This window comes from Poecile atricapillus, chromosome 24 (assembly GCF_030490865.1).
Source record: "Poecile atricapillus isolate bPoeAtr1 chromosome 24, bPoeAtr1.hap1, whole genome shotgun sequence".
Taxonomy (NCBI): Eukaryota; Metazoa; Chordata; class Aves; order Passeriformes; family Paridae; genus Poecile; species Poecile atricapillus.
In genome coordinates this window covers 6,185,954-6,213,684 of record NC_081272.1, presented here as the reverse complement: position 1 = coordinate 6,213,684, position 27,731 = coordinate 6,185,954, and the positions used below count along the sequence as shown (strand labels likewise).

The following is a 27,731-nucleotide window of genomic DNA, read 5'->3' as shown; positions in this document are numbered from 1 at the left end:
TGATGTCTTTTTAATCAAATCTCACAAATCTCTGGAAACCTGTATTCCACAGAAAAACAGTCAACCCAGATCTGTTCTTTCCACTTTCCACTGAAAATCTGAAAAAAATCTCACTTCTCCTAAAGAAATTTCTGAGGAAATCCATTATTTCTCAACTTGTTCTTCATTTTAAGGAAGTTTAAATTTTCAGAGGCACCACAGCTGGTTATATTGTCAGAAATAACACTTTTAATGATGATGCCTTAAATGACATCACCACTGAAAAACCCCTAAACCTGAAGGCAAAAAAAAAGGAGAATATAATTATTAATAAAGTTGTGTTGTATAATTCAGCTCATCACCCTGCAGTCCTGGATTACACATGAAATCTTCAGAAATAAGAGAAAGATCTGCTTGGTAGTGAAAATATAATTTTATTTAACAATAGCTGCCAGCAGTATACTGGTATATCTGTAAAAGATGTTCCAGAAAGTGAAAGACATAAGCAAACTACAACAAATTGGATCAACTCTTCAAGTATTTCTACAAACCACGCTCCAATCCTTGATGTCTTGGGAGGCTCCATCCCCTCATCCTGCTCCCACCCCCTCCAGAAACAAAAGGCAAGAGTTGGTGGCACAGGTTTTGAGGCAGATGAAGCATTTGTCACCTGGTGCCAGCCTTTTCCTGCAAACATTCCCTGGATGTGTTCAGGTGAGGGGCAGAGCTGCCTGCACTTCACCACTTTTTGTTCTGCACCCAGATAGGCATCGCTGCCTTTGGCTCCAGCAGCTCCCATTTATTCCTCTCTCTCTGCTCCTTTGATACCAAATGCTAATTTGCTGCTTTAGCATAAAAATTTGATTACATCTCTCTCCTTATCACGCAGCTCTTGATCAGTTTGGACATGCCCAGTGTGGAGAAAACAGCGATTTTATGGGAAAATGAGAAGTTAAAGCTGGGACTTTAGGGACAGGGAAGCTGAGGAGGGGATGGAATTGCTCCACAAGTCCCACGTGCCTCTTGTTCAACAGGCAGCAGCAGAAGGAAAACTTTGTTAAAGGGAAAAATAAAATAATAATGCACCTAAGATAATCTGTTCTCCCACACAAAAACAGGGTGCAGGTGGTGAATTTTCCCTTTGTGTTCAGGAAATACACAAGTCACCTGTTTTAATGTGAATTTAAGCATATTTCAGCTTGAGAATAAAGTAAGTTATTCAGCATGCTAATACATGCAGCCAACTTGCAAACTGGAATGCCTACTTGAAAGGGCAACTGCTGTTTTTAAATTGGAGAAGGGGCTAGAAGCAGCATTTTAAATTTAAACAGGGGGTAGATTAATTGCTGTTTGATGAAATTAAAAATGCATTTAAAGATCAGATTGTAAACAAGTTGACAGAAGTCAAGAATTTACATAGTTATGAAAGGGCTTTTTTTAATTAGTGTGGAGCTGGTGATTGGGGCCAGATGAAAGTGCTCTGCCCACACCAGACGCTGCCTTTCCCCGCTGCTCTGCAGGGATCACCTACGGAGCTGGGAGCTGCTCCTCTCCACCAGATTCCTGCTCCCTCCCCGAGCCAGGAGGGGCTGGGGCAGCTCCTGCCACAACAAAACTGCAGCAGGAAACCCAAGAGACACCCAGGAGAGTTTCCAGTGCCAAGCTGGTGCTCATTGGAATTCCACCTCCCAGGGAAAGGCTCCGCTGTGCCCAGATAAGGAAGCCAGTGGTCACAGCCAGAGCTTGAACTCTGTTTACAAGCTCTCAGACACAATTAGAACGCTGAGGGAGAAGCAGAATGGTTTCAAGGCTGCCTGAACAGCAGAGGGGATGGATTATCTGCAGAAGAAGCTGGAGGCTTGCTTGCAGCACCCCAGCAGCTCCTGGCTGTGGGTGCCCTGCACTCACTCCAGGGATAATTCCCTGGGAAAGGGAGCACAGCCTGACTCCTACAACCCCAACTTCCAAGGGCCATCCTGATCTGTTCTTGAAAGGAGAGCTAAAAACTTCAAGATATGCCCACAAACACTTGCTTCCTACAGCTTTGTGAACTCTATGACTGCAAAGAGCACCAAACCAAGGAGGGAGGGGTTTGGGGTTTTTTCACCCTATGTGTCATTAAAAATGCTGTTCTCTAAATCAAAAAGTCATTCCTTTTTCTGGATGTCACGTTGTAGCAGAGACTGAAGCCCTACAGAGGGTTCTTATGGCTGAGGAACTTTACTCAGGAGGGGAATGTGACATTAGAATACAGAAATTATTAAAGGGCTACAGTTTGGGTTTGCTCCCCAGGATTTTCCCTCTGTGCCTAAACATTCCTGTAAAAATTCAGAACGGGGATTAAATGTCTCTAAGAGAGTTGTCTTTGAAAGAGATGTGACAGGATTGCTAAGTGCCTTTATATTGAATTCTAGCTCGAGGAAGGCAAGGCAAGGCACCACAAGCCAGGTATACAAATATGGATCTGGTTCTCTACCTCTTCTATGTTGAGCTAACTCCAGGGGTACATAAAGTAGCAAAAGCAGGATGCTCAGAAAAGTCAGGCTGCTTTTAGAAAGCCAGTGCTTACCAAAAAATAAAATAAAATAAAATAAAATTAGTGTATAAAAGTGTTTATGTGAGCATTTCCACGTTATTGCAGAATGTTAAATATTCCAAGAACAACCTAGCAGGAATAGCACTTTCCAGCTTCTAAAATCAGTTAAATATAAAAGTATCTTTACAAAAAAATAGGCATATAAGTCTAGAATTCTTTGGAGTTGTTTATGATGGTCTTTTAAAAATAACCTAGCAGTTTATTTCATGCATCAAAACCATTAATTTTAAACAAGAAAACTATTCCCTGGTTTAGAAACATTTGAAAATTGCTTTTAAAAAAATTGTAGTGCTATTCCTCAGTGTTGCTGTAAAAAGATTTTAGTAGTGCAATGATTATGAGTATGCAAAACTGCAGTCCAGGTGCACAGAAACAATTGGGATAAATTCAATTCCACCACCGTTTTCTTACAAAATTCCCAGATTTCCTTTCAGGAAAAAAAACAAACTCTGCTATCATTTAAGGCAAATGTTCTCTTTAAAGGTCACTTTAGCTTTCTTCAGGGAAGAAAGAGCATTAAAAAATTCCCATTTCATGGCTCTCAGTCCATTTTGCATCACTAATCATTGCACTGCTACTCCCACCCAGAGTTAGGACACTACAGTTTCCATGGATTTGGGCTATGACAGAACAGATTTTTAAGTAAAAATCACCAAAAAGACCTATACAAAACAAAAAGGCTCTTAACTACCAAAAAGAAAGCCACTTGCAATTCTTAGAGTGAACAGAGAGCAGCTTCCAGCTCTGCTGTTTCCTGATGGTAAATCCTGACAATTATTTGTTTGCTGCAACTCAAAATTCAGACAATGCAGGTGTTTAAATCTCCTCAAGCTCCTGAAGACACAATAAACATCAACTCTGAGCTTTGAGCTTCCTGCCCCAGCTCTCAAGCCTGGATTCAAACTTCCCTGAAGCTGAGGTCATCCAAATCCAAGGTTCACGTTGAGTCCATTCTCAACCATTACTGTGACTTCAAATCCAAGAGATTTAAAAAAAAAAAAATACAACAAAAGAAACCAACAAAACATTGCCAAATATTTTGCAAATGGCTCTTTTGGATACTAAGTTCCCTTCTCTATGTAAATAGGATAGACAAGCAGGTACAGTTCAGTGTGTCACAGGTATGACAGCTGTGTACAGATCTTCTGGAAAAGCAATAAATTCCAAAATACATAAATATTCCTTGTACCATACAGTGAGACAGGATCCTAAACCAATTCCTGGACAAATCATGGACCAAATGTTTACAGAGAAAAGCAGCAGGGGCAAGACAAGGCTTCACACTGAAGAATCCGGAGTCACCCCAGTGCAACGGGAACACGACTGCATCGATCATATTCAAAGGCTGGGAGAGGAGGTCAGGAAAAACAAGCCTGTAATTAAAGTCTGCAAACTTTAGGTAATTACTGTACCTGGTCTATCCACCGTGGCTTGGAGTAACTGGGAGTTCATGCAAAAAACAATTGCTATTTGATATGAAAAGAGCAGTCTGTTAGAAGCGTTGTTGTTACGGGATATGCAGGACGTCATCCTTCGCAAGTGCTGATTACTTGGTGAGTCTCTTGGCTACATCACTGTAAGCTATTTCAATCTCCTTGTCTCCAGGACAGGTGTTGGTGAACTCATCCCTGCTGTAAGCATTTGTCAGGTATCTCCAGATCCCTGTCATCTCCTTGGGAATCTCAAAGTTGCGGTATTTTTTGGCCACCACCTGGAATGAAAGAATTATGTTATGAATTTATGTTCTTAATTTAAAATATTTTTTCCAGCCCTGGTCACTCTCTTGTGAAGTTATTCTTCCAGCTTGGACATTTGGAATGACTCCTGAAGTTTCCAGAGGTTGTTCCTGGGGGATGCTCCTGGCCCTGGCTGTTCCTCAGGGCTGTTCCTGCCTCGCTCCCTTTGGGGTTTTCCTCACCCAGGGAGGCAGAAACTGAGCCTGTGGCTCCATCTGCAGTACAGAACTGACACAGGTCACTGCAGGCAGGGAGAGCAACCAAACCACACTGATGTGGGCACATCTGCGCTCCTGTGGTTGCCTCAGGGTGCCTCTTCCAAGATTCCAACTTGGTTTGGTTTTTTTTTACAATCCCTTTATTTCCCACTGTGTATTTACTTTGTTCTGGAGCAGTTTCCTTCGCAGAAGTGCACAGACACTTCAGCCATTACCTGATCTTCACCTTCCTCCTTCTTGTGAGCTCTGCAGCTCCCTGAGACCACAGGGTCAGGCCAGGGAAGCAGGGTTTGGCTCCTGCCATCCAAATCCTCTGCTGCTCCACACCTGCACTGAGCTCCACTGGGAATGATTCCCAGTGAATTCCACTTGGGAATGACTCAAACCTTGCACAGTTCCAGGTGTTAACAGTGCAGCTCAGCTGAAATCAGCTGGGCTCAGGAATGCCACAAACCAGAGATATTTCCTGCTGCATTTTCCCCTGAAACCCCCCAGGTTTTACCTTGACAATGTGCAGTTTGGGCAGCAGGTTGCAGTCGGCCAAGGTCATCTCGTTGCCATCCAGGAACTTGCGGGTGGAGACTGTGACATCCTCCAGGCTGTTCTCATCGATCTCATCGGGGAGAGGGGAGTTCAGGTACTCATCCAGCTTCTGCAGGGTTTTCAAGAGGCCACGTTCTAAGGCTGTGCAGGAAGGGATGATTCCAAAACAAATATTAAACTGAGACTGGTAGCAGATCTGAAATACAAACCCCACATCCCTGTGCTACCCAGAAACACTGAAGGATTTGTAACTCTTGGTCGGTTTTTGTGGTCAGAGCACTGCTGGAGCTGCCTCTGTGCTCACCAGAACACTGCAGCTGGACCAGAATCTCTTCAAATATCCCACATATGCAGGTTATTTAAAAGCTGGCTAATACAAGAGTTTGCACTAATTTAAAATACTGTAAGACTGTCCACAAGGGTTTATTTTTGGTTTAAAAAGTGGCTTATGTCAGTTTCTTAAGACTGTGCCTAACTGGCTTAAACTGATTAGAATTAAGCTATGATGGGGTTTATATACATTTAAACATAATCTGTTTAATGTCACATGCTCAGCAAACAGCCCTGAGCAAACCCAGAGCACCCAGGCTGGTGCAGGATATGGAATGCAAGAGCAGGTTTATGGAATGCAGCAGCAGAGGGCAGCACATCCCATCAAATCCCCATTTATTTCCAATTATTTATTTTGCAAAGTTTACGTTTATTTACAAATACTTTGCATCTCTCCCTTTGAAATGCAGCAGAAAGAAATCCTGATTCCTTGAGTTTGGTTTTCCCCCTAAGTACTCTGAGGACAAAATTGATTTGTACTGAACTACTTAAAGGTCCAGCTGTGAGTTCTTTGCTACTTATTGATCCCTCATGTGAAATCTCCTGTTTTCCCTCCACACAGAAAGGTTTTAATCCTTTAATGAAAATGACACAAAGTAAGCTTAGCTCAGAACTGTGAATGGGAGCCCTCAGTCCTAGACAGGTGAAATAATTTCTGTGCAGGAGATGCACAGAAATTCAACCACTGGGGCATGACACAAACTCTGCCTGAAATTTGCTTCTGGATGTTGAAATATTTATTCTTCATTCAACAGTTTTGAGTGCACAGAGAAGAGCCAGGGATATTTACAAACCATGCACACCCCACTGAAATTCAGATTGAACTGAAGATCTCTTTGAAATGTTGAAATCTTTGACATTAAACTTAAATAAGATTTTCATTCATGAGACTCTCAAGTGTCCACCAACATGCAGCTAAATCTGTCAGGGAGACATTTCCCACAAAGCTGCTCTGAAAAACACGAGGCAGTGGAAGCAGGAGAGCTCTGTCCCCTCAGTGACCCACCTTCATTAGCTTCTGGTCTAGAGTTCTTGATATATGCAGAAAATTTGGCAAATATATCCATTCCAGCAGTGTTGGATTCTGGATGCTTTGGTGAGAGTTTCAGGTACCTGAAAAGCAGCAAGGAGCAGATCTACAGCACATTTAGCAGAATGGTGCTCATTATCTATTAACAAACCCAAAATGGCAATTTGTTACTAATTATCCTTTTCCAGATTTGTTTCTGAAGCATCACCCACTAAGGTTTTTAAACCCAGCACTTTCCAGAGGGACTCCAAAGCACATTCCTGCTTTCTGAATCAGACATTTGGTACAAGCAGAGTGTCTGAGGCAGCCCAGGGCCACCAGAGCTCCCTTAATCCAGTGCTGCCAAGGAGGCACATCATGCAGCTGTAAGCAAAATACAGGGTTTTCCATTTCAATTAACATCAGACAATTATGGACTCCACATCTTAAAAGCCTGAAGTTTTGCCATGCTAAAAAGACAAAACAGTTCAGTCTGTTAAAGGCAGTGTCTAGATCTGCCTGCCAGCTGAGGAGTGGAAAGCCAAGAGTCTGGAGAAAGTTTGAACACATTAAAACAGATTCTCACTGTAGTTTAGGACTAGGTTTTGTACAGCAGACTCATCCTCATTCACATTATTTGGATACAAATGTGCCTGTCACCAAAAGGAAGGGCTTGAAAGTGCAGATGGGATGACCAGGGTATACAAAGGATAATTTAAAAATAATCTTTGAAAGAAAACAGCTTTTGATATAATGATGAGGGAGCTGAGGAGAGGGAGGTATGACAAGCAAGAATAACTTCCACATCTTCAGTTTATTGATGCTGAAGAACATCTTAATTAAGGCAGAAATCCCCTGTGAGAACTGTGCCTATCTGAGGTGACAAATTATCAGTTTAACACTTACTTGGGTGGGGCCAGAACATCTTCCAGGAACTCTTCAATCTTGTTCACATCTGTTCTCACTTCCCCGTTGTATGTGATGAAGGGTGGGTGAGTGCCTGGAGCCAGATTCTGAAGGTCTGCTGGTTTCCTGGGGTGAGATGCAAACCCATAAAAAGTAAGCAGGGGACAAAATTTCATTGCTACAACCACAAAAGCACTGCTGAGGTTTTCACATCCTCAGTTTTAAATAGACACCACCGGTTTTCTTGCTAAAAAGTGAGTTTACAACTAAACCTTTTGAATACACCTGCTTACAATTAATTTAAAACAGTTTAAAACAATTTCCTCCTACTTCTGGTTGTGTTTACTCTCAAATCAATACAATGCTGACTGGAAGAGGGATATCTATACACACACCACACAAACACTCTCCCTCTTTCCCTACAGAACAGTTTATATATAGTATAATCTGTGTTAATCCTCCCCCCTCACACAGAGCTGCTCTGGAAAGAGGCAGCTCAGATACAGCCCAGTGAATAAACCATTTATAAACCATTTATTATGTGCCCAGGGAGTTTGGTTCCAGGCAGGCTGGCAGATGTTTGAACATCGTGTTTAAAATTATTCTTCAGTTTCCACCAGTGAAAAAAAGGTTATTACAAACAAGAGCAGCACACCTGGGAGAGGAATCCCCACATTAGGATTGGACATGAGAAAAACAGCAAAAAGCTGAAATACTCAGCCATTTCTAACTCTATTTGTAACTAATATCTCCCTCAGGCAGAGCAGAGCAGCCTGGCCACCACCTCCTGCTGGCCCAGCTGAAAACTCTGCCAAGGTAAAGCTGCCCCTTGGTTCCTGCTTGGACAAATCCAGGCTGGACCAGAACCCCAGACTGGGACTGAGCCTTGTCCAGCGTGGCCACGTTCCTGAGCCAGCTCCAGGCATGCAGGAACTGGATTTACTGGAAACTGGAACTGCAGTTCAAGAAATCCTCCTGACAACACCAGACAGGGAAACTAAACTGGCAACATCCACAAATCCAGTCCTGCAGGGCAGCATGAAAAAGCAGCGTGTTCAGGGAGAGCAGCTGGACTCTAAACTGAGCCCAGCTTACAAGTCTAGCTTGTTTTCCATTTCTTACAAAATTAAGAACCCCTGCCAGAATTTCATGTCCTGCCCACTGCTGCCCTTTCATAGAGCCAAAGTGTGAATGAGAAAAGTGATTTTCATACTTTAGAATATTCCACACCCTGCTTTAAACCAATGGATGGAAACCTTATAAATACAAGAATTTAACTCTTTTCAATTTTTAAGCTTCCGAGAAGTTATTTCTCACTAAGAGTTGCCACCACTCTCTCACTTTTAGGATTTAAAATCTTTCATCGGGTAATGCTTTAAGTAGCTTAACACTTCATTTAAATACAGCTTTGTAACTCCCAACAATTACAGGAAGTTGTCGTGGCTCCTTTCCAGTTCCCCATGTTGGCCAGATAAAATTCCTCAGAAGGAATGTTATTTTAAAAACAAACAGGGGCAAGACCACCGGATCTGCAGGGATACTATCAAAGGCAACCTTTAGCTCTAAACCAGATCATTCCAAAAAATTAACCAAAAAATGTTTTCCAAAGAACCAGAGTGCATCTCAGAGCACTTTACTCATCCAGTCACACCACCTGGATCCTTCAAGAGAAAGAAAGCAGAGATTAAGATCCCACAGCCCAGACCCAAACATAATTCAGGGTTTGACTTCCAGTTTGCTGCTGCTGCCAGGAGATTTTAAACAAGCCCTGCTTTAGCACAGCCCTTGGAGCACAAACACACAGGAACAGCCTTAAAAGGCTCAGAGTACAAATTCCCTTAACAGGCAAACAAGAAGGCAATTAAAGTAACAGAGAAGTTTTACTTCAGAGATAAAGCTGGAGAGTTTAAAAAACAAACCAAACCCAAACAAAAAAAAAAAAAAATCCTTCTGTAACCACTCCAAATAATTCCAAGATGGTTTGTGCTTACCCCAAAGTTTACCAGGGGTTTTGGAGGCAGGGCCACATTAATTATGTGGCCATCACTACCCCCAGAGTTAAGGTGTAAACACTTCATGGCTTTACCACAAACCAGAATAATAATTAGCATGCAAATTATTTCTTGTAGAGCAGACAAAATCCAGCCCCCAAATGGAATACATTTAAAAATGACACAAAAACTGCAATGAGGATCTGAAGAGTAACATGGGGTTAGCCAGTGCTAAAACCCCAGTTCCTCAGCTGTATTTCATTGTTGAAGTTGGATTCACCTCTGGGTGGTCTTTAATAGTTAATTTTAGTATTTCATATTGTTATTTAAACTTTGCCTGTCAAATGAACTGCAAAAACTCCAACTGAGGATGCTTCAAACAGGATTTGAGCACTCAGCTGAAGGCAAGCTGGCCCTGAGTGTTGTTCCAAGCCCAACAAATGGTTTGTGCACTGCAGCTCTGCTCTGGCCTCCAGAACAAGCCAGAGCTGTGAGCACTGAAATGCTGCTGCCCAGAAGGGAAGAATGAAGCCTCTGTGTGCCCAAAGAGAGGGAAGAAATGGCTGATTCCTTGCAGAGGGTGGGACTGCCCTCCTCCTCTGCCTATGTTCATGTTCTGTGTGCTGAGAACTTCAGAATGTGCCTTTGTTAGCACAGGGCAGCTCTGGAGGGGAAAACACACGGCAGGCTCAGATTTTCCTGTGTCCCAAGTCCTTCACTTGTGAACTTTTGTACCCAACCATGACCTTTTCATCTCACAAACAGACAGCACTGGCCTTGCTGTTGTGCAGCACTGATGTTATGAGGTAAAGGCAGGCAAAGCCTTTTTTTCTGGTTTTGCCCAACAAAATAAATTCAGTTGTTTGAAACAATTCCTGCTCTGCTCTTTGAGTTTGTGTCTAACAGGAACAAAGAGCAGAGGAGATCATTGGGATTGAATAATGTGCTCATAAAAGCAGTCTCTTGTGGCAATATTAAGGCACCACCTAACATCTCTTATCATTCTGGTAGTGATAACAAGGGAAAACAGAGCCACCTGATATCAAAATTTTCCTGTTAAGCACTTGGCTGGATGTGATGTTCCAAGCTGCACCACTGATATTGGGTATTGAACAACCCACAGTGTTCAAGTTGTATTTATGGACATCTAAATAAAGTCTAAAAGGAATTAAGTTTGTATCAATATCTATTCCAACCTGAATTAGCTTCAGTGGTCCTTTGTTTTCTTTCCCAGAGAACCCCTTCAGTGCACAACACAAAGGTGGTTTATTTGACCTCTTCCCCTGCAGATCTTTAATTTTGCACTTATTTTGTGTTTTCCTCTCCTCAACAGAAAAAAAAAAACCCAAAACTGAAAGAAAGCTTTCCTTGTGTAAGGAAGGTCAACTTTAAACATCTGCAACCAATTTATATGCTAAAAGTTAGTCTTACATCCCATTCCCCCATCCAATTAACTCCAAGTTGCCAAGGGGACACAAAATAAAGCAAATTCATCAGGAATATTTGGCATTTTAATGATATCTAAACTGGTTCAGCAGTAAAAAGCCTAAAATATCTCTGTCCACCTCCTCCTGCCCACCCCAGTAACTGCAATGGGTTTAAACAACCCCATCATTAAAGGAAAAGGAAATCCCAAACTAACAACAGCCCACAAGGAAAAGTTCTGCTCCTGAATCTGCACAAACCACAGGCAGGGCTCGGTGGAAGATGTGACACATTTGGTTTATGGGGCTGGCAGCACCAATATTTGCAGGGAAATCCCACACTGGCCAGAAAAAAGCTCTTTGAGCAGCTCCAAATGCACCCAGAGTTGCCAAAAGCTGCTTTCTGCCCCTCACCACACAAGGAAGTCTTTAACACTCCTTGCCAGCACTGAAGCAGCAACTTCAGTGATTTTTAAAACCCAAACAAGTCACCTCCCTCAAAAAAAATCACAAGAGGTTAAGTCCAGCAGGGTGATTTCTCCCTTCTATGTTGGATTCAGTGCAGAACACTTTGTTTCTCTTGGCTTTATTCCTGAAATTCAGGTTTGGAGGCACTGGCAGCCTCCCCTCTCTGCAGAGCTGTGACCAACAGAGTTTTCCATCAGTGCTGGGAAAACATGACTTCACACCCAAAGCAAACACAAGGCCCCTGCTGAATTTAGCACTTTCATAAAAAAGAATGCCCAGCCTGAGGAAATGAAGACTCCTGCATTCACTCCTCACTGTTTTTAGCCACCAAGGTACTCATTTCATAGAGGAGCAGCTGCAATTTAGGTGACAGCATCATGACTTATCTGGCTGACACTGAACAAAGGTAGAATATTTCACATTTTATTCCTACCCATTTCACTTGGATTTACCTCATGGGCAGGTATTTTCATTATTATTGCACAATAACTAAAATAATCTTAAAAAGAAAAGGAGGAGGCTGCACATGGTTTGTGACAATTATCCATCACTGGAGATTTGACCAGAGGGTGGTTGACTAAAAATATCCATTTGTCCCTACTTAGAGGATCTTGATGTGAAATTAAAGAAAAGGTCAATATTCAGTTATAAAAGACTTTGTGTGAGTTTTACAGAAGAGCATCACTGAACAAATTCAGGAGAACTTACCAGACCCATTATTTTTGGTTAAATCATCAATAAATGCACCATTTACATCGAAATTGCTTCAGTCACTCATTAGGACAGATTTTAATTTCAGAAATATCATTTGGCCATAAAAGCTCTGGCCAAAGCTTTGTTCCACCAAGGCTGCTGAACTCTTGCTGGCCCAATAAATCAAGTATTTCTTACCTCTTCAGGTCCACTGTTGTGACACTGAACACGACTCCCTTCAGCCACAGGATCATGAAGAGCCTCTGGGAGAAGGGACAGTTTCCTATGCTCTCTCCATCGCTGCCAGCCTGCAGGACAGAACAGAGCATTAATCTGGGTAGGGCTGTGCCATCTCACAAACACTGCAATATCTGTAGGTAAACACACACTCAGTACAACTGAAATCACCACATTTGTCGAGTTTTTTGCTTGTCATGTCCTCTAGAAGCTCAAAAACTGTATAGAACAATATTTCAGTTATCTTTGCCACTGACAATGCTGCAGCTGAACATCCTCCTCTGAGCAGCCACACCTTCTGATGGCAGTTTTCCAGTGTCAATGCTGTTCTTTGCTCTTTATTATTCTTTTTTTCTTTCTTCTCCAAGGCATAGCTAATTAATTGGAGTCATCTTCCAGTTCAGTGCTTCTATCTCTCCCTGTGCAGTGCTCCAGGGAGCCAAGTGCAGCCAGGAACTGAGAATTGATTGTACTGCAGGTGTTGTGAGGAAAGACATAACTGTGAGTACATAGAGACTTCACTGACAATTAAATAATATCCCAAAGCCACTTTTTATAGGCAATTTATCAATCACTCTTTGTCCTAGCACAACAAAGGCCCATTAGAAAGCAGCAGTGAGCTCCCCAGTGATAGCACACATTTCATCATCTCTCTGACAATGAAGGATGTATTCCTGAGTTGGAAAATTTTAGTTTTTACTGGGCTAGAATGAGGCACTGGAAACCTTTGTTATAAAATTCAATCCTCTGAGAACTGTACTTAGAGCAACCATATCTATCAGATTATCCTGATATGTACTTTATATTAGATGATTTTTCTTCTTATTCTTATTCTTCTTCTTCTTATTATTATTATTAGAGTCCTTCCAAGAGTGATTTTCATCAGTGCAATTCTCAAAGCCTGGCCAATCCTTTCATCATCGCAGTGAGGAGAATTCAGAAAGACTTTGCAAGTTAAGAAGAGTAACAGCAGGATCTTCAAAGCCCAGGAAAAGAGAAAGTTTTTCAGTGAAACTGTCAGAATGTTGTTTTGGGTTTTGCAAAGTCATGGGCCCTTTGAAGATAAAGCTGAGTTTCTTTAGGATTTATAAATTAATTAATGTTCCTACAGCTAATGGACTAATTTCTGCAAGTGTCCCTCCTGTCAGAGTTTCCAAAGGCCTGGCTGTAGATACAGAGTCAGTTTTCTTCACACCTTTATTAGTGTCATTATTGAAGACTTGAAAGGAAAAGGAAGTTGTCTTTCTGCCATAAATTACAAATTTCCCACTTTATCTTTGGATTGTAGAGTCAAACTTGCAGCAGATTATTATTAATGGATTGTCTTAAACTCTGCCATGTGTCTGCTCAGGAGACTGAATTCTGGAAGCATCCAGGAAAAGGATAATATGTTAATATTTAACCCATCACTGTGTCCCCAGCACACAGCAGGCTGGATTTCAGCAATTCCCACCACAGTTAGATCCCTGTGTTTACACTGGAACTGACATTTCCTACAGGTAAATTATAGATTTATATTCATCTGCTTTTTCTGTTGTCATGTGTCAGATCTGATCTACCTTAGGAAAAAAGGAATTGAAAAACACAACACTGCATCCCATCTAAGGAAAATACATGTTTTGGACTGCCCAGGGTAATTCATGCTTTGAAGTAGAAATAATTCTTTGACTCAGAACTGATCTGAGTCTTCAAATTTCAAGCAAAGCCTGACTTACACTGCAGTAACAGCATAGGCTGAAACCCCCACCCCATTAAACTTTACTTGATCCACTGGAATCCAAACCAAAGCTACTTTAAAACCATGGAACTGCACAAAAAGCTGTTTAAAATTTTGGGTATAGCACTGACCTGTGGCTTTCATTAAGGTCCATCCTCCTAAGCAAAACTCAAAGTGACCAAAAAAGGTCAAATGCATTTATTTACTTATCCCCAAACTTTCCCTCTCTCCCAACACAAGTGCAACACTCAAAGTGAAGAGCCAACCACCAGCATGTGCTGTAGTTTAAGGCAGGTTTTTTGGATTATTTGAGCCAGCAGAGGGGATTAGAGCCCAATAACACTCAGTGCTATGAACAAACCCTGATGCACTCTCAAAGCCCAACAGCTCAAACGGAGCCCAGACTTTTCTGTCTGCAAACGTTTGTCCCACTTCTGCTCCAAAAAGTCCCAAGTTATTCTGAGCACATACTGGAAAAGGAATGCACACAGAATGCCAAGAAACTTTGGCTCCAGTGCTCTGGAGCCAAGGAATTCTGCTCTGTAACTGTTTGCCTGAGAGGCCCATTTTGTGGCTCTGTGTTTGATGCTCCAGCCCCTCCTCAGGAACAGCCAGCTCTGGATTCTCTTCCGAGGGTCAGCATTTGGTGGATGCTCCTGCAAGAGTCACTCCTGGCTCTGATTTTCTCTGCTAGAACAGAGTGTTTGTGCAGTGTGTGCTATCAATAAACTCTAAACTTTACATATTACAAGAATATTCTGAAATCTGACACAATTTTTGTCATGCAGGGTATGACCTAACCCTAATCACAGAATAACTTGTTGTTGCTTGTCATCACCTTGTCTTTGAATTCAGGCCATAAAATTCCAGTGTCTGAACCTCATCACCATCAGAATAAAGGAAATATTAAATGTTGACTTCTTTGCACTAACCTCAGCATAGGTTATTTGTTATTTAACAAGTTTATAGTCATTTTATACCGAGAAGCTTTGGGGTTTTCTTTCAAATCCTTTTTAAAACCAGTCTAAAAATCTTTATTACCAGTAATATTACTAATGCAAACTGCCTGCAATTAGGGCTAATTTCCAATTCTACCATTGTCCACTGAAGGATATGTATTCAAAATCCTCACCATATCTCTCATTTCACTGAATTTCAGGTTTTCAATTGTAATTGTGAGTTTGGGATTAGGACCAGACAGAGGAAAAGTGCCACACCTCTCACACAACAAGGAAATATGGAATTTTTCACTTGTGTGTTATCCTCTACAAACAGAATTGAATTCAAAAAGCTTCTGAAAAGGTGGCAAAAAGGACCTTGTTAATTGTAAGACGTGGCACAGGGAGAGCAGAGCACACACCCACCAGAGCACTGCTCCACAGTGTTCTGTGAAAACAAATAAAGCTATTTTTAAGGAAACATTAAATAAGAAAGGAAGTTAAAATAGGAATGGGAGGGTTACAAGGCAATAACACGGATCAGCTGTTCATTGAGAAATCAGCCTGGTTTATCACAGCCACAGTGAAATTCCTGGTAATTTCCACAGTGAAATTCCCTTTGGAAAGGGAAAAACCCTAAAAATCTACTTATCCCAGTGTCTGCAAGTCTGAGCTTAGCTCAGAAGCCACCTCCTCCCTTTCTCTGAACAGTGATTTCATTCAGATGAGACTGTTTTTCCAAAAAAACAAAACCCCAGAGAGTACAAGTAATCAAACATCTGTTTGAGTGGCTGAACAAGCTAAGGGAAAGGAAAAAAAAATCCATTTAAATTGTGAAATGTTTGTCTTTACAGCTGCATAAAAATTAACCTGAGTGCTGACATGAGAACCTGTGTGGATTTACCTTAGCAAGGGAGTGCTGAAGTTTATTGCAAGACTAACAAAAAGCCAGACAAGCAAAGAAACATTAAAAGGGCACAGAACCCTTCTTATACAGCACAGATCTGAGAATTCAAGAAATCCTTGGTCCCAAAGATTTCTGCAAAATTATTTCAAATATGAACCAGTTAAAAAGAGCCCACTACAGGTTTCCCAAAGAGGATCAAATAACTGCAGAAAAATAATAAAGTCAAAGTGCATCTGATGAGCAATGTAATACAGCTCAGTCTCTGCCTGCAAAAATAAAATAAAAGGAAAGGGTAGAACACCAGAAGAGCATTTCTTGATTTATCCAAAACTCTCAAGGGAATTTCTCCCAAATCTGACATACCAGAAGTGGTAAAAGAACTTTAGATGAAGAGGGATAAAGATATTTTAGAAGCATCTCACAGAATACTTTTCACCAAAGACAAGTACTGGATCCATCTGACTGCAGCACCAAGGAAATCTCCACTGCCCCAAGGAGGAAATCTGCAAAGTCTAGAAGAATAATGTTCTAGCCAATAAACAGATTGGGGGGAAATGAAAAGAAATGAGAGAATATGTTCAAATTCTGAACTCAGTAATCTTCAAATAGGTCTTGAGTTCTAACAATGAAAACCAAACCTGCTGAGAAAACTGCATGAGCAACCCAGCATGATGCAAAGCCATTGCCTCAAACCAGCAGATAACAATCAATTTTGCATGTTTAATGAGCAGTAAGTTCATTCCAAAACTGAGTAATTAATAATAATCCTTTAAGGATTAGTGTTTTGAGAGGAAATGGTTTAAGGTGAACTAACAAGGCGATTCAAGTGAAAAACCTGCAGCAATTCCAAGGTCTGAGATAAAGGATGAGAGGATACAGAAGGGAGTGGTTTGATGTGCCACACCTGAAAAGGGTCTGGCTGGATCAGCCCAAATCCTTTGGACCTTTATCTTGCCAAGCTGAACAGACAGAATTCCATGGTGCTGATTGAGGGTGTTTTCAGATAAGATGTAAAGAATTACACCCTTGGAAGGGGTGACCATAATCGATGTAACAAGTACTCCCCACAGTGCCATTATTCCAAGTGCTCCCTGTGCTCAGGCAGTGGCTGGATGAGCCTCAGGGATGCTCTGTGCACACTCTGCAAACCAAAGCAGACCTTAAAGTGGCTCAAATATTGATGAATATTGTTATTTTCCTCTTGTTCAAAGAGCAAAACAAGTGTGAAAGTGGGGAGGTGCAGGGCTGGAAAGGTTTATCTGCAATAGTGTTCCACTCCTCGTCACCCTCCCAGACCTGCAGTTTGAGAAGGGAGGAGGTTTGTGTTTTTAGGGGAGGAACAGGTCAGGGAACAAGGCAGAGTCAGGCCCTGAATCCAGTTGAACCAGATTTAATCAGAGGGCTGAGTGACAGGGACACTTCCTCCTGCCACCTCTGCCTCTCCAGGACAGGGCACAGCTGGGGCCACAACCTCCAGGGCAAAGCTTTTCCTTGTGCCACCAGGCAGAGCACACATGGACAGAGCATTTCAGCACAGGGGTGCCACAAAAACGGGGCTGACAGCCCAAAGAACTTCCCTGCCATGATGAACAAAACCAGGAAAGGGGGGAATTAGGAATTAAAAACCAACAGCACATCCTGCAAATGGTTCAGGGTATCAGAAGTGCCTTTAGAAAGAGAATTTTTAATTTGTGTGAAAGTAAACTCTCAAGTCATAACCACCACACCCTTCCCAAATTTAGCACTACTGAACAAGTTAGGCCATCACTGCTACTTTAAATAGTCATTCCTTTGAGAAAAACATAGGAAAATGGAAAACAAAAAGCATCAGGTCAGTGCTCACACCTGGAATTCTCTGAGAGAATTAGCCCAAGATAATTAGTGTATATTTGCTATATGCTGACTGACACTAACACACCCAGGGCAAAACCAACCTGAGTTACCACTGCCTCTCATGGCCCCTATCACCATTTGTAACCAACCCAATCTCCACTTCAGCTGAAATTCCTTTAAACTCACAAAATACTTCAAAATAATTAACTCAAGTCCCTGCATTTATTTGAGATCTGGCTCTTTCAGCAGGGAAAGGAATGTTTGTCAGCCTCTCCAAGCTGCCTCTCCAGTCATTACCTTTCTGATAAGTCCCCACTGTGTCACACACTGGACTGCAACAGCCACTGACCATGTTGGGATGATGCTATTTTTAGCCCTCTGATGCTGTTCCCAAGAAAATAATTAGCAGTTTTGTCCTGCAACTGCTCATTGCTGCCTAATTCTCACTGAAAAGTTTTGGAAAATGCTGTGGGATTTTCATGATGTGTGGAAGTAAATTCACAACTCAGCAGAATTTAATTAAGTGCTTCTAGTCCTTTGGAGAACAGGAATTATTCCATGCTCATCCTTTGGGAGAATCAGATGGAGAGTCCCAAACCTGCTTTAAATACAAATCACCATTTTCTTGAAATGAGCTTAATGACAGGAACACAAAACCCTGGGTTTATTGTGGACAGACTCAGGACAGACACTTCCTGCCCTGGCACAGGAAAATCCAATTATTCCCTAATGGCACAAGCCTGGCATCTCTGCTGTGGCAATACCTTGAACAGAGAGCTCATGTTGAACAAACCCAGTAAGATCAGCAGGGCCACACTGATTAAAATGTGCTAGGGAACATCTTGACATCATCTTGCAATATCCTGGTAGGAAACTGTAAGCAGACAATCAACTCTGCAGCACTGAGGGTTTCTCTTACACTGCCTGAAAGTTGCCTTTGGGTCTCTAGCACATAAACCTAGAGCAGGAATTGTTCATGACAGTGATTCTCTCTCCCTGGACTTATTAAATTTGTTGAAGTACAGTGTGTGCCTTGGCTACAGCCCAAGAGATCCATTTCTAAACCTCCCCCACCAAATCATGAAGCACCAAAGAGGAAAGAACTGCAAATTCTGTCATTGGGGCTCAGAAGAACCGAGTCAAATCTGGATCCGTGGCATTTCAGAGTTCTTCAAATAAACCTCTGACTGTGCATCACTTCCGTGGCACAGGAAAAGACAGAGCTGTGTTTGTGGTATTTTATAACCTCATTTAGAGGGAGATGAGCCAGGGGCTGGGCAGATGAGCAGAGAGAACAACCAAGAGCTGCTCCAGCTTCACTCTGGGCTGCTCCTCCTCCTCCTCCAGGTCATTCCAGCCCAGCTGACTTGGACTGAACCCTCCCAGGAGCAATAAAACCCAGAGGAGTTTTATGTCAAAATCCCAGCCCAAAAGGCACCAGCTGGCAGCTTCTAAGCCTGCTAAAACACAGGACATGCAGCTGAAACCACAGCAGCAGTGCCCACAGAAAGGTGTCAGTGAAGACAAACTCCCCGAATTCTCAGCAGCCTCTCAAAAACCTTTGCAGTCCTGAACCTGTTCCCTTGCTAGCAGCACGTTCAGAACCTTGGAGAAATATCTGAGGCCAAGAGTGGGGCTGGAGTTTCTGTTTCAGAATGAAGGTTTGGGGAAGGATTGCTCTATCTCCAACACAAACAATGCACAGGTAAAAGGCACCTCCCTGAATTCCTCCTCCCCTGGGAGATGGGATCAGAGTTTCTCCTCTGGGATGTGTCTTTATCTCCCTGAGCTCCAGAACACCGTGTCTCACCAGGACACCTAAAGCAACACCCTGAAAGGCTGCAGAAATCTCCTTAGGCTTGCTTTGATTTTATTTTTAGATGAAACCCACGTAAAAAAAAATCTATTTCCTGTATTTCAGAAAAGCAGCTCTCCAAAGGACAGAGCAGTAAAGTCCAGCCAAAATAGTAAAGCTCCAAGAGAGCAAAAAACTCTGAGGCTGGTCCAGTAGCACTGACTGATCCCATTAGCTCTTCCCGGGAAAATATACAGATATGACTTCACTCCTGGATTACACTCCTATATTTAGTTTATACCTAATATGGAGATTCAGTGTGCAGAACTCAGTCATTTCCTTTCCTCGGGTAAGTTCCTTGCCCTTTGTCTGGCCAACAATACAAGGAATAAGCCTGAACTCCCAGAGAATTCCCACACAAAGATGTTTGTAATTAACAGCAGTTTAACTTATCTTTTTCACTTCAACAGAAGTAAACACCCTAAAAATCCAGATTGTGCCACAAATGTATTTGACCTGAATTAAAAACCCCAAACTACTCAAAGCAAGTTTTAAAAATTCAACTGTTATCTTTTTCTTTAGAGAAAAAAAGATTCTAAATAAAGGATTTAAAGCTCCTGAAGTCAGACCTCTATTGAAACTCCTGTGAAGACAACATAATAATTTTGAATTTGGGTGTTTTCACTGTTAAAATATTCACAAACTCTTAATATCACAAGGGAGCACCTAGCATCTATTTCAAGACTAAAATTATATAATTCCACACTGAAGAATATGCAGGGAAAAAAAATCCTCAAACCTGATTAGGACAATAAGCTGTTTGTTACGGGTCATTTACCAAGAACTTTGAAGATAAAAATCAAATTAGATGGATAACAAACACAGATGTAAACTATTTTTCCATGAACCATCAATTTGCAACCAACCACCACCTTAATTAAATTTTGTTGTCTTAGACAAACTAAGTGTCTCCCCTGGCAGACAAAAACCACCTTGTTTTCTCCCACACTGTCCAGTTCAGGCTTTACAGAATTGCACTGCTCAGTTCACTGGGAAAAGAGAACATCTACCAAAACAAGACAACAAATCCAATCACTGCCAAGTACAGTTAACCAGTCTTTAAATTCGTTTTTGTGGATTTTTAAGTGGTATGTCCAGCCTGGCCAGGAGCTGGGATTGATGCAGGCACTGTTACAAAAGCTTGCAGGCCTTGTGTTTGTCACATCACAAGAAATGTTTCATTTAAACACAATCTGAACACACACTGGTGAGAAAATAACAGTCCAGGGCGCTTTTTTTTGTCCCTTTCAGCTAATGAACACTTTTAAAAAATCAAACTTCAGAGTCCAACAGTCGCTTCTCAGAGTACACAGCTTACTGTTTAGCTTGGAGTTCAAGGAATTCCTCAATTAGATTCTTCCAAGCACAGATTTCTGGAAGAAATCTGGAAGAGACAACTCAGCTTTCAAAAATCCATATCCAGGGAACCAACGACTTCTCTGCTCTGCCCATTCCAAGACAGGCTTGCTCCTCAAATAAAGAACTCTTTCCATGCCCAAGATGAGGTCAGGATAGCCATGGAAGGACCAGACAGTGCCATGAGTCACTGGAGGCTGGGAGGGGGATGATTTCCAATTTCTCAGCATGCTAATCCTGTCCCAGTGCTGCCCACTGCCAGATTAGCAGGGCCTCCCACCCACTCCCTAAGATGATGTAAGGATTTCTCCTATCTCGTTACTTCTCAACAATCAAGTATCTTTATTTCCACACAAAACTCTGTTTAAAGAGGATCCCACTCTCTTTATACATTTTTCACAAGAATGCTGCTCACTATACCCTGCCCTGCTTGGTGAACCCATCACTGCACACTCACCCTGACACACAAACATCAGGATGAGGTCTGGATCCTCAGTGTTCCTTTATCCCTGACTTTTGACACCCTCCAGGCCCTAAAGTTTTCCCCACAGAGTGTGCTGTGACACACAGGCTTTTCCTTCTACTTCAAGCCCTCACTGCACACCCTGAGAAATCCCAGCTGGGAAAACTGAGGACAGATTTGTCTTTTGTAGCAGGATCTGTGCTGCAGGAATGTGTCCATGGCGTGTGTCCCATGGAGGGAGTGACTCACCAGCACCGCTGCCTGTGGCCATCCAGCCCAACCCTCAGCCTGTGCTCAAATCTGGGAATTCACACAGTATTTACATCCCTCTGAGGGGAAAGGAGGAAAAGTGCCTGAGTGTTAAGAAACATTTCAGCTGCAAAGTCAAACACAAGTTCTCCTGACAATCAGAGCTGTCTGGATGTTAATTACTGGGAAGGGGAGATGGGATGCCAGGGAATACAACCATTACTCAGAAGCAATTCCTGACTGAAGGAAAGCTAACTCATCTGTGTAATCCCTCTAGAAATGATTGCCAGGAGGTTTTAAGCTTACTTACCAATTATTTGCAAAAAAAAAAAAAAAAAAAAGAAAATTAACATTTACACTTGAGACCATCTCTGTACTTTTAAACAGCTCTGTACCAAGAGCAGCAGTCCCTGTATCACCAACCAGACTCAAATGAAAAAGCTGAGGATGTTTCTGGCTGTGAGGACTTTCCCAGGCAGATTTTACAGGAATTACAGTTTGCTGGCCAGAGAAGGAAAAGGCCTGATTTATGCCCACTGAGCACAGGATATAACCAAATGGTTACACCTCAGTTTACAAAGGGCTCCTTTACAACACTCCCAATAACCCTCACATGACATTTTGCTGTCTACACCAAACACATATCAAAGGCTGGCTGAGGAGGTTCTCAGCTGCTGAGGTTACATCAAACCCTCCAAGGATGATCTGCTGCATAAGGAGGAGACTTATCTAATAAGATTATCAAGCAATAACCCAGCCAAGACTATCTCTGAGAAGCAGCACTGCTTCTCCAATCCTGTTATTTCCTTGTACTGATGTGCCTTTAAATTGTACAGCTACTTGGTGGGTGAAAAAAAAATAAAAATTGATGACAAGCTCAGGGATGGTTTGTTATAAACCAATATATAAAGCTACAGAGCTGCAGAGTGCCACAGCAGAGCTTACGTAAGGGAATGAGCACAGGGTGAGACAAAGGCAGACCTGAATCCACACAAATCCATCCTGTGGAGCTGCTGCTGGAGATGCTCACATCCCTTTCCTGCTTCAGCCCCACTGAACAAAACAGGCCCCGAGCCCGGAAAACAAACAGTTCACCTGCCAAACCTCTGTTCAGTTCAGATACACAAAAACAGAGACAAGCCTCTGCTACAATCACTGGGAGGGTTTCAGAGTGGGATATTTATTAAATGTGAAATTGCAGTTTTTTCTTTTGTACTGACAGACAATTCAAAGGTAAATAGATAGTAGACTCTATCTGATTTTCAACACAGGTGCCCCATTTCGCAATGATGTCTTATTTCAGAGCTGCCAGAAATCCAAGGTCTGATTAATTAGCAAGTACACACACGTTACTCAGTGGAGAGGGGTTGCTCACTGGTTCCCTACATCTGCTCCAACCCATGCCATGCCTGCAGAGATACACAACTGTGTCTACTTTGTGGAGTCTGCTGTTTGTTTCCTTTAACACTGAACTTGTTCACCTCGGTGTTAGCAGAGGATGCAATCACCGAGTGCCCTCCAGAATGCCCAGGGCTGAGTTTTGGCAGCTCCATCCTCCCTTACAGGAACTGCACAGGCAGTTTTGGACCTGTCCTGTGTTTTCCACAGGTGACTGGGTCTATTTGACCCAATCACTTCACCACGTTTTTTATTTACAATAAAATTCCTCACGCCATCAACTAAAGCGCATCTATTATTCCAAGTGACCTGTCTGAGCTGCACTCAAATCCCAGAGCTCAAGTTTCTCTGAGCACATTCACCACAATGCAGTCTTCACTGCTCTGAAATGCCACTAGGGCACATAAAATATTCCTGTTAGACAATGGAAGCCTCCCTCGTTAATAAAACATGGAACAGACGAGGAAACTAAATGAAATCAAATACATCACTGGTTTTGTCCTAATCAGCTCTCAAGAGAAAAGACTAGGAAAATATTTACACTTGGTTTAAAAGAGACCACCGGCTCTGGAATAAAAAAGTGCTGAAAGTTTTCATTGTAACACTAAGAAACAGATTCTGTAACAGATTTTCTTACCTAAGAACCCTAATCGTGCACGGTGATCTCACGGACTACAAAAATACAAGTTACAGCAGATTGATACATTGTCTTGTGGAAAAAAACCGTATCAATGTGCTGGTGACAACACCTTGACCGAGTAATTCTGAACTGAACCCAGCTCTGTGTGTGCTCCTCCCCAAGCCGTGCCCATCCTATTTTGTTACTGATCACAATTTAATAAGGCTCAAACCCCACGGTTTGGGCACAGAGCCAGCCCCTTTCTCCTGCTTCACAGGTTTGTTTCTCAAGCTTTAATCCCTACCTTTGTTTCATCTCAAGTCTGGCTGCTACAATCCTTTGTGCTCAGGTCATGCAGTCACCGCCCCTGGGCCGAGGGAGTTGGGCTGAGAGCTCGAGTTTGGTCCAGAACTTTTTCCACTACCTCCACCTGAAGAGCTTCCCTGGCTAACAGGGCACAGGTAGATCCTAGACACGGCCTGAAAAGTGATTATCCGCGTGGAGAAACTCTCAGTAATTTGATTTTTTTTTTTCTAGATTGCACCCACAAGTGCTTGGAAAAACTGCAAGTGAGCGTCCTGTTCACAGAGGAAAAAAATAAACACTAAAATCCAAATTTAGAGCTCCTCTAGACAGACGCTGCTGGATGTCTTCAGTAAATATATTCTGCTAGCAATTTCTGAAGAGAGCATCTAAATGACTCAGAAAATGAGATTTTATTTGCTTTACAAAAACTCTGTCCTGATAATCCTCAACAGCTTCAATAAAGTGTGGGACAGGCAGCAACACCCAGGTGAAACAACAATTTTGGTCTGTCTGCTGGGGCTGGGGCTTGTCATTTACCTGAAGACCATGGTGAAGAGAGGCAAGAATAACTTATTTTAACATGAACTTTATCCTTAGGGCAGAGAGTGCTCAGTGTGCAGCAGTCATCCATAACAATGGAAAAAGGTTTCCTTAAGGGAAAAAAAATTCTCACTGATAACCCCAAATTTAGCCTTCTTAAACCCATGCCAATAAAGATATTTCAACTGAAAAGGACAGAAAAATTCCCTGATTTCCCCCTTTCATATAATCTCACAGCTTTATTGGTCCAATTCTGATTTAATCAGAATGAACTCATCTCTCTCAAAACTATTTTTACAGCTTCTTCCATGCCACTCCTCATGCATGAAATACTCTCTTTAAACACACCCACAAAGCTGATTTTCCTCTGCCCCCAAATCATTCTGCCATCAATCACTGCTCGAGTTTGTTTAAAAATAAGAAAAATCAGCTGACAGACTTTAGGATAGATGAAGATAAATTAGCATCTTATATTAAAGATCCACTGCTATAAATAATTCAAAGTAATGTGTAACTTAATTGCTGTAGTTGAAAGTTCTGACCTCTACACTAAGAGCCTAAATATTCTGACCAAAATCAGATCTGGAATCCTCCACTGCAATGCTCTCCCTGGGTCCCGTTACTGCCTCTTGATATTAAGAAGTATGAAAAGAGGAAAAATTCAACACTTTTAGAGTATCATTTAAGAAATAAAATCTATATTTAATAACTTATTTTCGAAGCTTTAGCTGGAAATTTTCATGTTTGTCATCGTTGTTTTTTATACAAAGCAATTCCCAAGTTCCCAGATGAAGAGATCTGATTTTCTTACTGCAATTGGAAGAAACTTCATCTGAAGAATTTAAATACTTTTGGGCAGAGGCTTTCATTAAAGGACGTTTAAGCACAGAAGGAGAAGATTGCACGGAGTAATTGGTGCTACTTTTGATATGAAGTAAAAGTAAGATGCTGCATCACCAGAGCCCCGGAGGATGCAAAATATTGCATCATACAGCAATAAATGAATGCAAAACATGTGGAGATACCATATGGTATCTTTACCAGATAAGGGCAGCACAACACATGCTCATTCTTCTAGTTTGGATAAAAACCCGGTGTTACTTTACATATTCGCTTCCCGTCATAAAAAGTAGACTTTTGGGGCGGGGAGCGAGGAGTAACTCGTGCTTTTGCTGCCTTTTTTTGCCGCCTCCCTGCGCCTTGCCGGGCACACAATGCCGAGTGAGGGCGATCCATTGTGGCGCTCGCTTCTTCCCTTGTGCCAGCGCTGCCCGCGGTGCTGCCCCGCACCCTCGGCACCTTCTGCTCCGGCCGGAGAATCTTCCAGCAAAACGCACCCGGGGCCGCACTTTTCGCCCCCCAAAAAAAGTGACTTTGCTTACGGTCCGCCGGCGCTATCGGCCGCTCCATCTGCGCTCTCTGACTCACCGCGGCTCCCGCACTCCCTCCCGGCGCCGGGCACACGCCCTCGGCTCCGCTTTTGTGCCCGCACCGCGCCGGGAGCCGCCCCGAGCGGAGCCCGCCGCTCCTGAGGGGTGCTCGGGGGGGAGCTCCGAGGGGCTCCCCGGGCGGGGAGAGGGGTCCGCGGGGAGCCGTGAGGGGAGCCGTGAGGGGAGCCGTGAGGGGAGCCGTGAGGGGAGCCGTGAGGGGAGCCGGAGCCCCCCGGGCGGGAAAGCGGAGGGAGGAAGGAGGGGGGGAGCGCCCAACGGTCGCGGCGCGCGCGCGCTCGGCGCCCAGACGGGACGAGGCTCCCCCCGCCCCACCTCCCCTCCCCTCCTTCGCCTCCTCTCGGCCGTACCTTGACGAAGAGCTCGATGACGGGCTCCTTGTCGCTTTCCTTCAGCCCGTTGACCGGCACGGACAGCGCCATTGCTCTCGCTGCTGCAGCCCCTGCCCCGCCTCGCCCGCCGCTGCCACAGCCGGGACGGCGACGCCGCTCCGCTCCCCTCACCCGCCCTGCGCGCGACTGAGAACGGCCCCGCCCCGCGCTCCGAGCCCGCCGGGGCCGCGCGGGGTGGGCGGGGCTTCAGGAGGGGGCGGGGCAATAATTGAGGGGAATAGTTAAAGGGGCGTGGTTTGTGCTGAGGGGCGTGGCCTCCCTGAGGGGACAATGCTGGGCATAGCTGAGGGGCGTGGCCTCCATAAGGGGGCGTGGTCCCCGTGAGGGGACATCGCTGAGGGGCGTGGCCGCCGTGAGGGGACAGTTCTGAGGGGCAGCACCGGCCATGGCGGTCGCGGAGTCCCCTCAGGGTCGGGGGTCCCGGCGATCCCCCTATGGCGGCAGGGACACCCCCGTGTCAGCCATGGGCTCCCCGGCCGTGCGACACCGCCCGCGGCTGGTGCCGTGATCGGTGACAGCGTCTGGGAGCGGCCCTGGAGGTGCCACAGCCCTGTGAGTGCTGCCAGCCCCGGGGTGAGGGTCGGCCTATGTGTCCCCCTCGCCATCGGTTCAGACCGCCTCACCCTCTAGTGAAAAACTTAAAATCTAGAGACTTCCCCCTCACCGACCCACCGAGCCAGAGCAGCACGAACAGCTCCTTCCCTGGCAGGGGGAAAAATCCATCCCAAGAGGCAGTTGAGACTCCAGCCTAATTTTCCCCTCACTATTAAGGTCAGGGACTGAGAAGCCGGACGAAAAAATGAGCGGGAGAGCTGGGAGAAACGTCGGAAAGGGAGGAAACCGCGCTTTTTCCAGCCTTTCCACCACAAGAGCAGAGCCCGCGAACACATTTTCCCCATGCGGCTTCACGCCTGCCGAGCCCAGCCCTCGGCAACAGAGCGGCTTTCATTCCCCGGCGCCTCCCGCCCTTGCTGCCAGCCCTGCCTTTCCTTTTGGAAGCCCAGACTCTATTTTTAATAGTCTGAGTGGAGCTGCACCTGAGCGTCTCGGCAGAGCCGTTCCCAGGGCAGGCCGGGGCTGTGGCATCCCCCGAGGTGACACGGAGTGACTTCAATGCCGTCTGTGACCCGGCATGAGCCTCCCTGTAATTTGTACCCAAATGCAGCCCGGGATGGCTCCACATGGAGTGGTTACCAACGGAGCGATCGCTGGTGGTAACAAAACCTCCTGGCCCTCCAGGCGTTCACTGCCCTCGGTTCTGCATAACCGGATGTCTTTGCACAAGTATCAGCTTTGAATGCCCTTGAATTCATCTCGAGCAGGAAAAACTGCTGCAAGCTCCTCTCCGGAGCTGATAGGGCTGGGTCACCGATGTGACAAAGTCCTTTCCATTCCCATTCCTGCAGCTTCTGGACAGTCCCAGCTCCCCGGGAGCCAGTGGAATATCCATCTCCGTTTGGTTTAGAGTCCAGGGAATCTCGCTGATTCATGGGGTGGGACAGTCTGGGCTGGAAATCGATGTGTCACTGGAACCAAACCGATGTGGGGCTGTGCAGTCCAGCCCTGGCCAGGAACCTCCC

General features: G+C 43.9%; 1 protein-coding gene across 1 annotated transcript; it reads right to left on the bottom strand.

Moving 5' to 3' along the window:
• Positions 1-393: 393 nt before the first annotated feature.
• CLIC4 (chloride intracellular channel 4) lies at positions 394-26,296 on the bottom strand. The gene is made up of 6 exons (XM_058856380.1): positions 26,110-26,296; positions 12,092-12,201; positions 7,318-7,443; positions 6,409-6,515; positions 5,032-5,213; positions 394-4,286 (listed from the first exon to the last, which is right to left on the bottom strand). Exons 1-6 carry the CDS (start codon positions 26,179-26,181, stop codon positions 4,122-4,124), a joined length of 762 nt encoding a protein of 253 aa, XP_058712363.1. The 5' UTR covers positions 26,182-26,296; the 3' UTR covers positions 394-4,121.
• Between the last annotated feature and the right edge of the window lie 1,435 nt (positions 26,297-27,731).

Excerpts from the sequence above, each read along its gene's own strand:
- CLIC4 (XM_058856380.1), bottom strand. The coding sequence starts at position 26,181 with ATGGCGCTGTCCGTGCCGGTCAACGGGCTGAAGGAAAGCGACAAGGAG. Across the intron at positions 7,444-12,091 it reads ACAACAGTGGACCTGAAGAG|GAAACCAGCAGACCTTCAGA; the intron begins GTAAGAAATACT and ends ATCTCACCCCAG. Across the intron at positions 5,214-6,408 it reads TAGACCAGAAGCTAATGAAG|CCTTAGAACGTGGCCTCTTG; the intron begins GTGGGTCACTGA and ends CTTCCTGCACAG.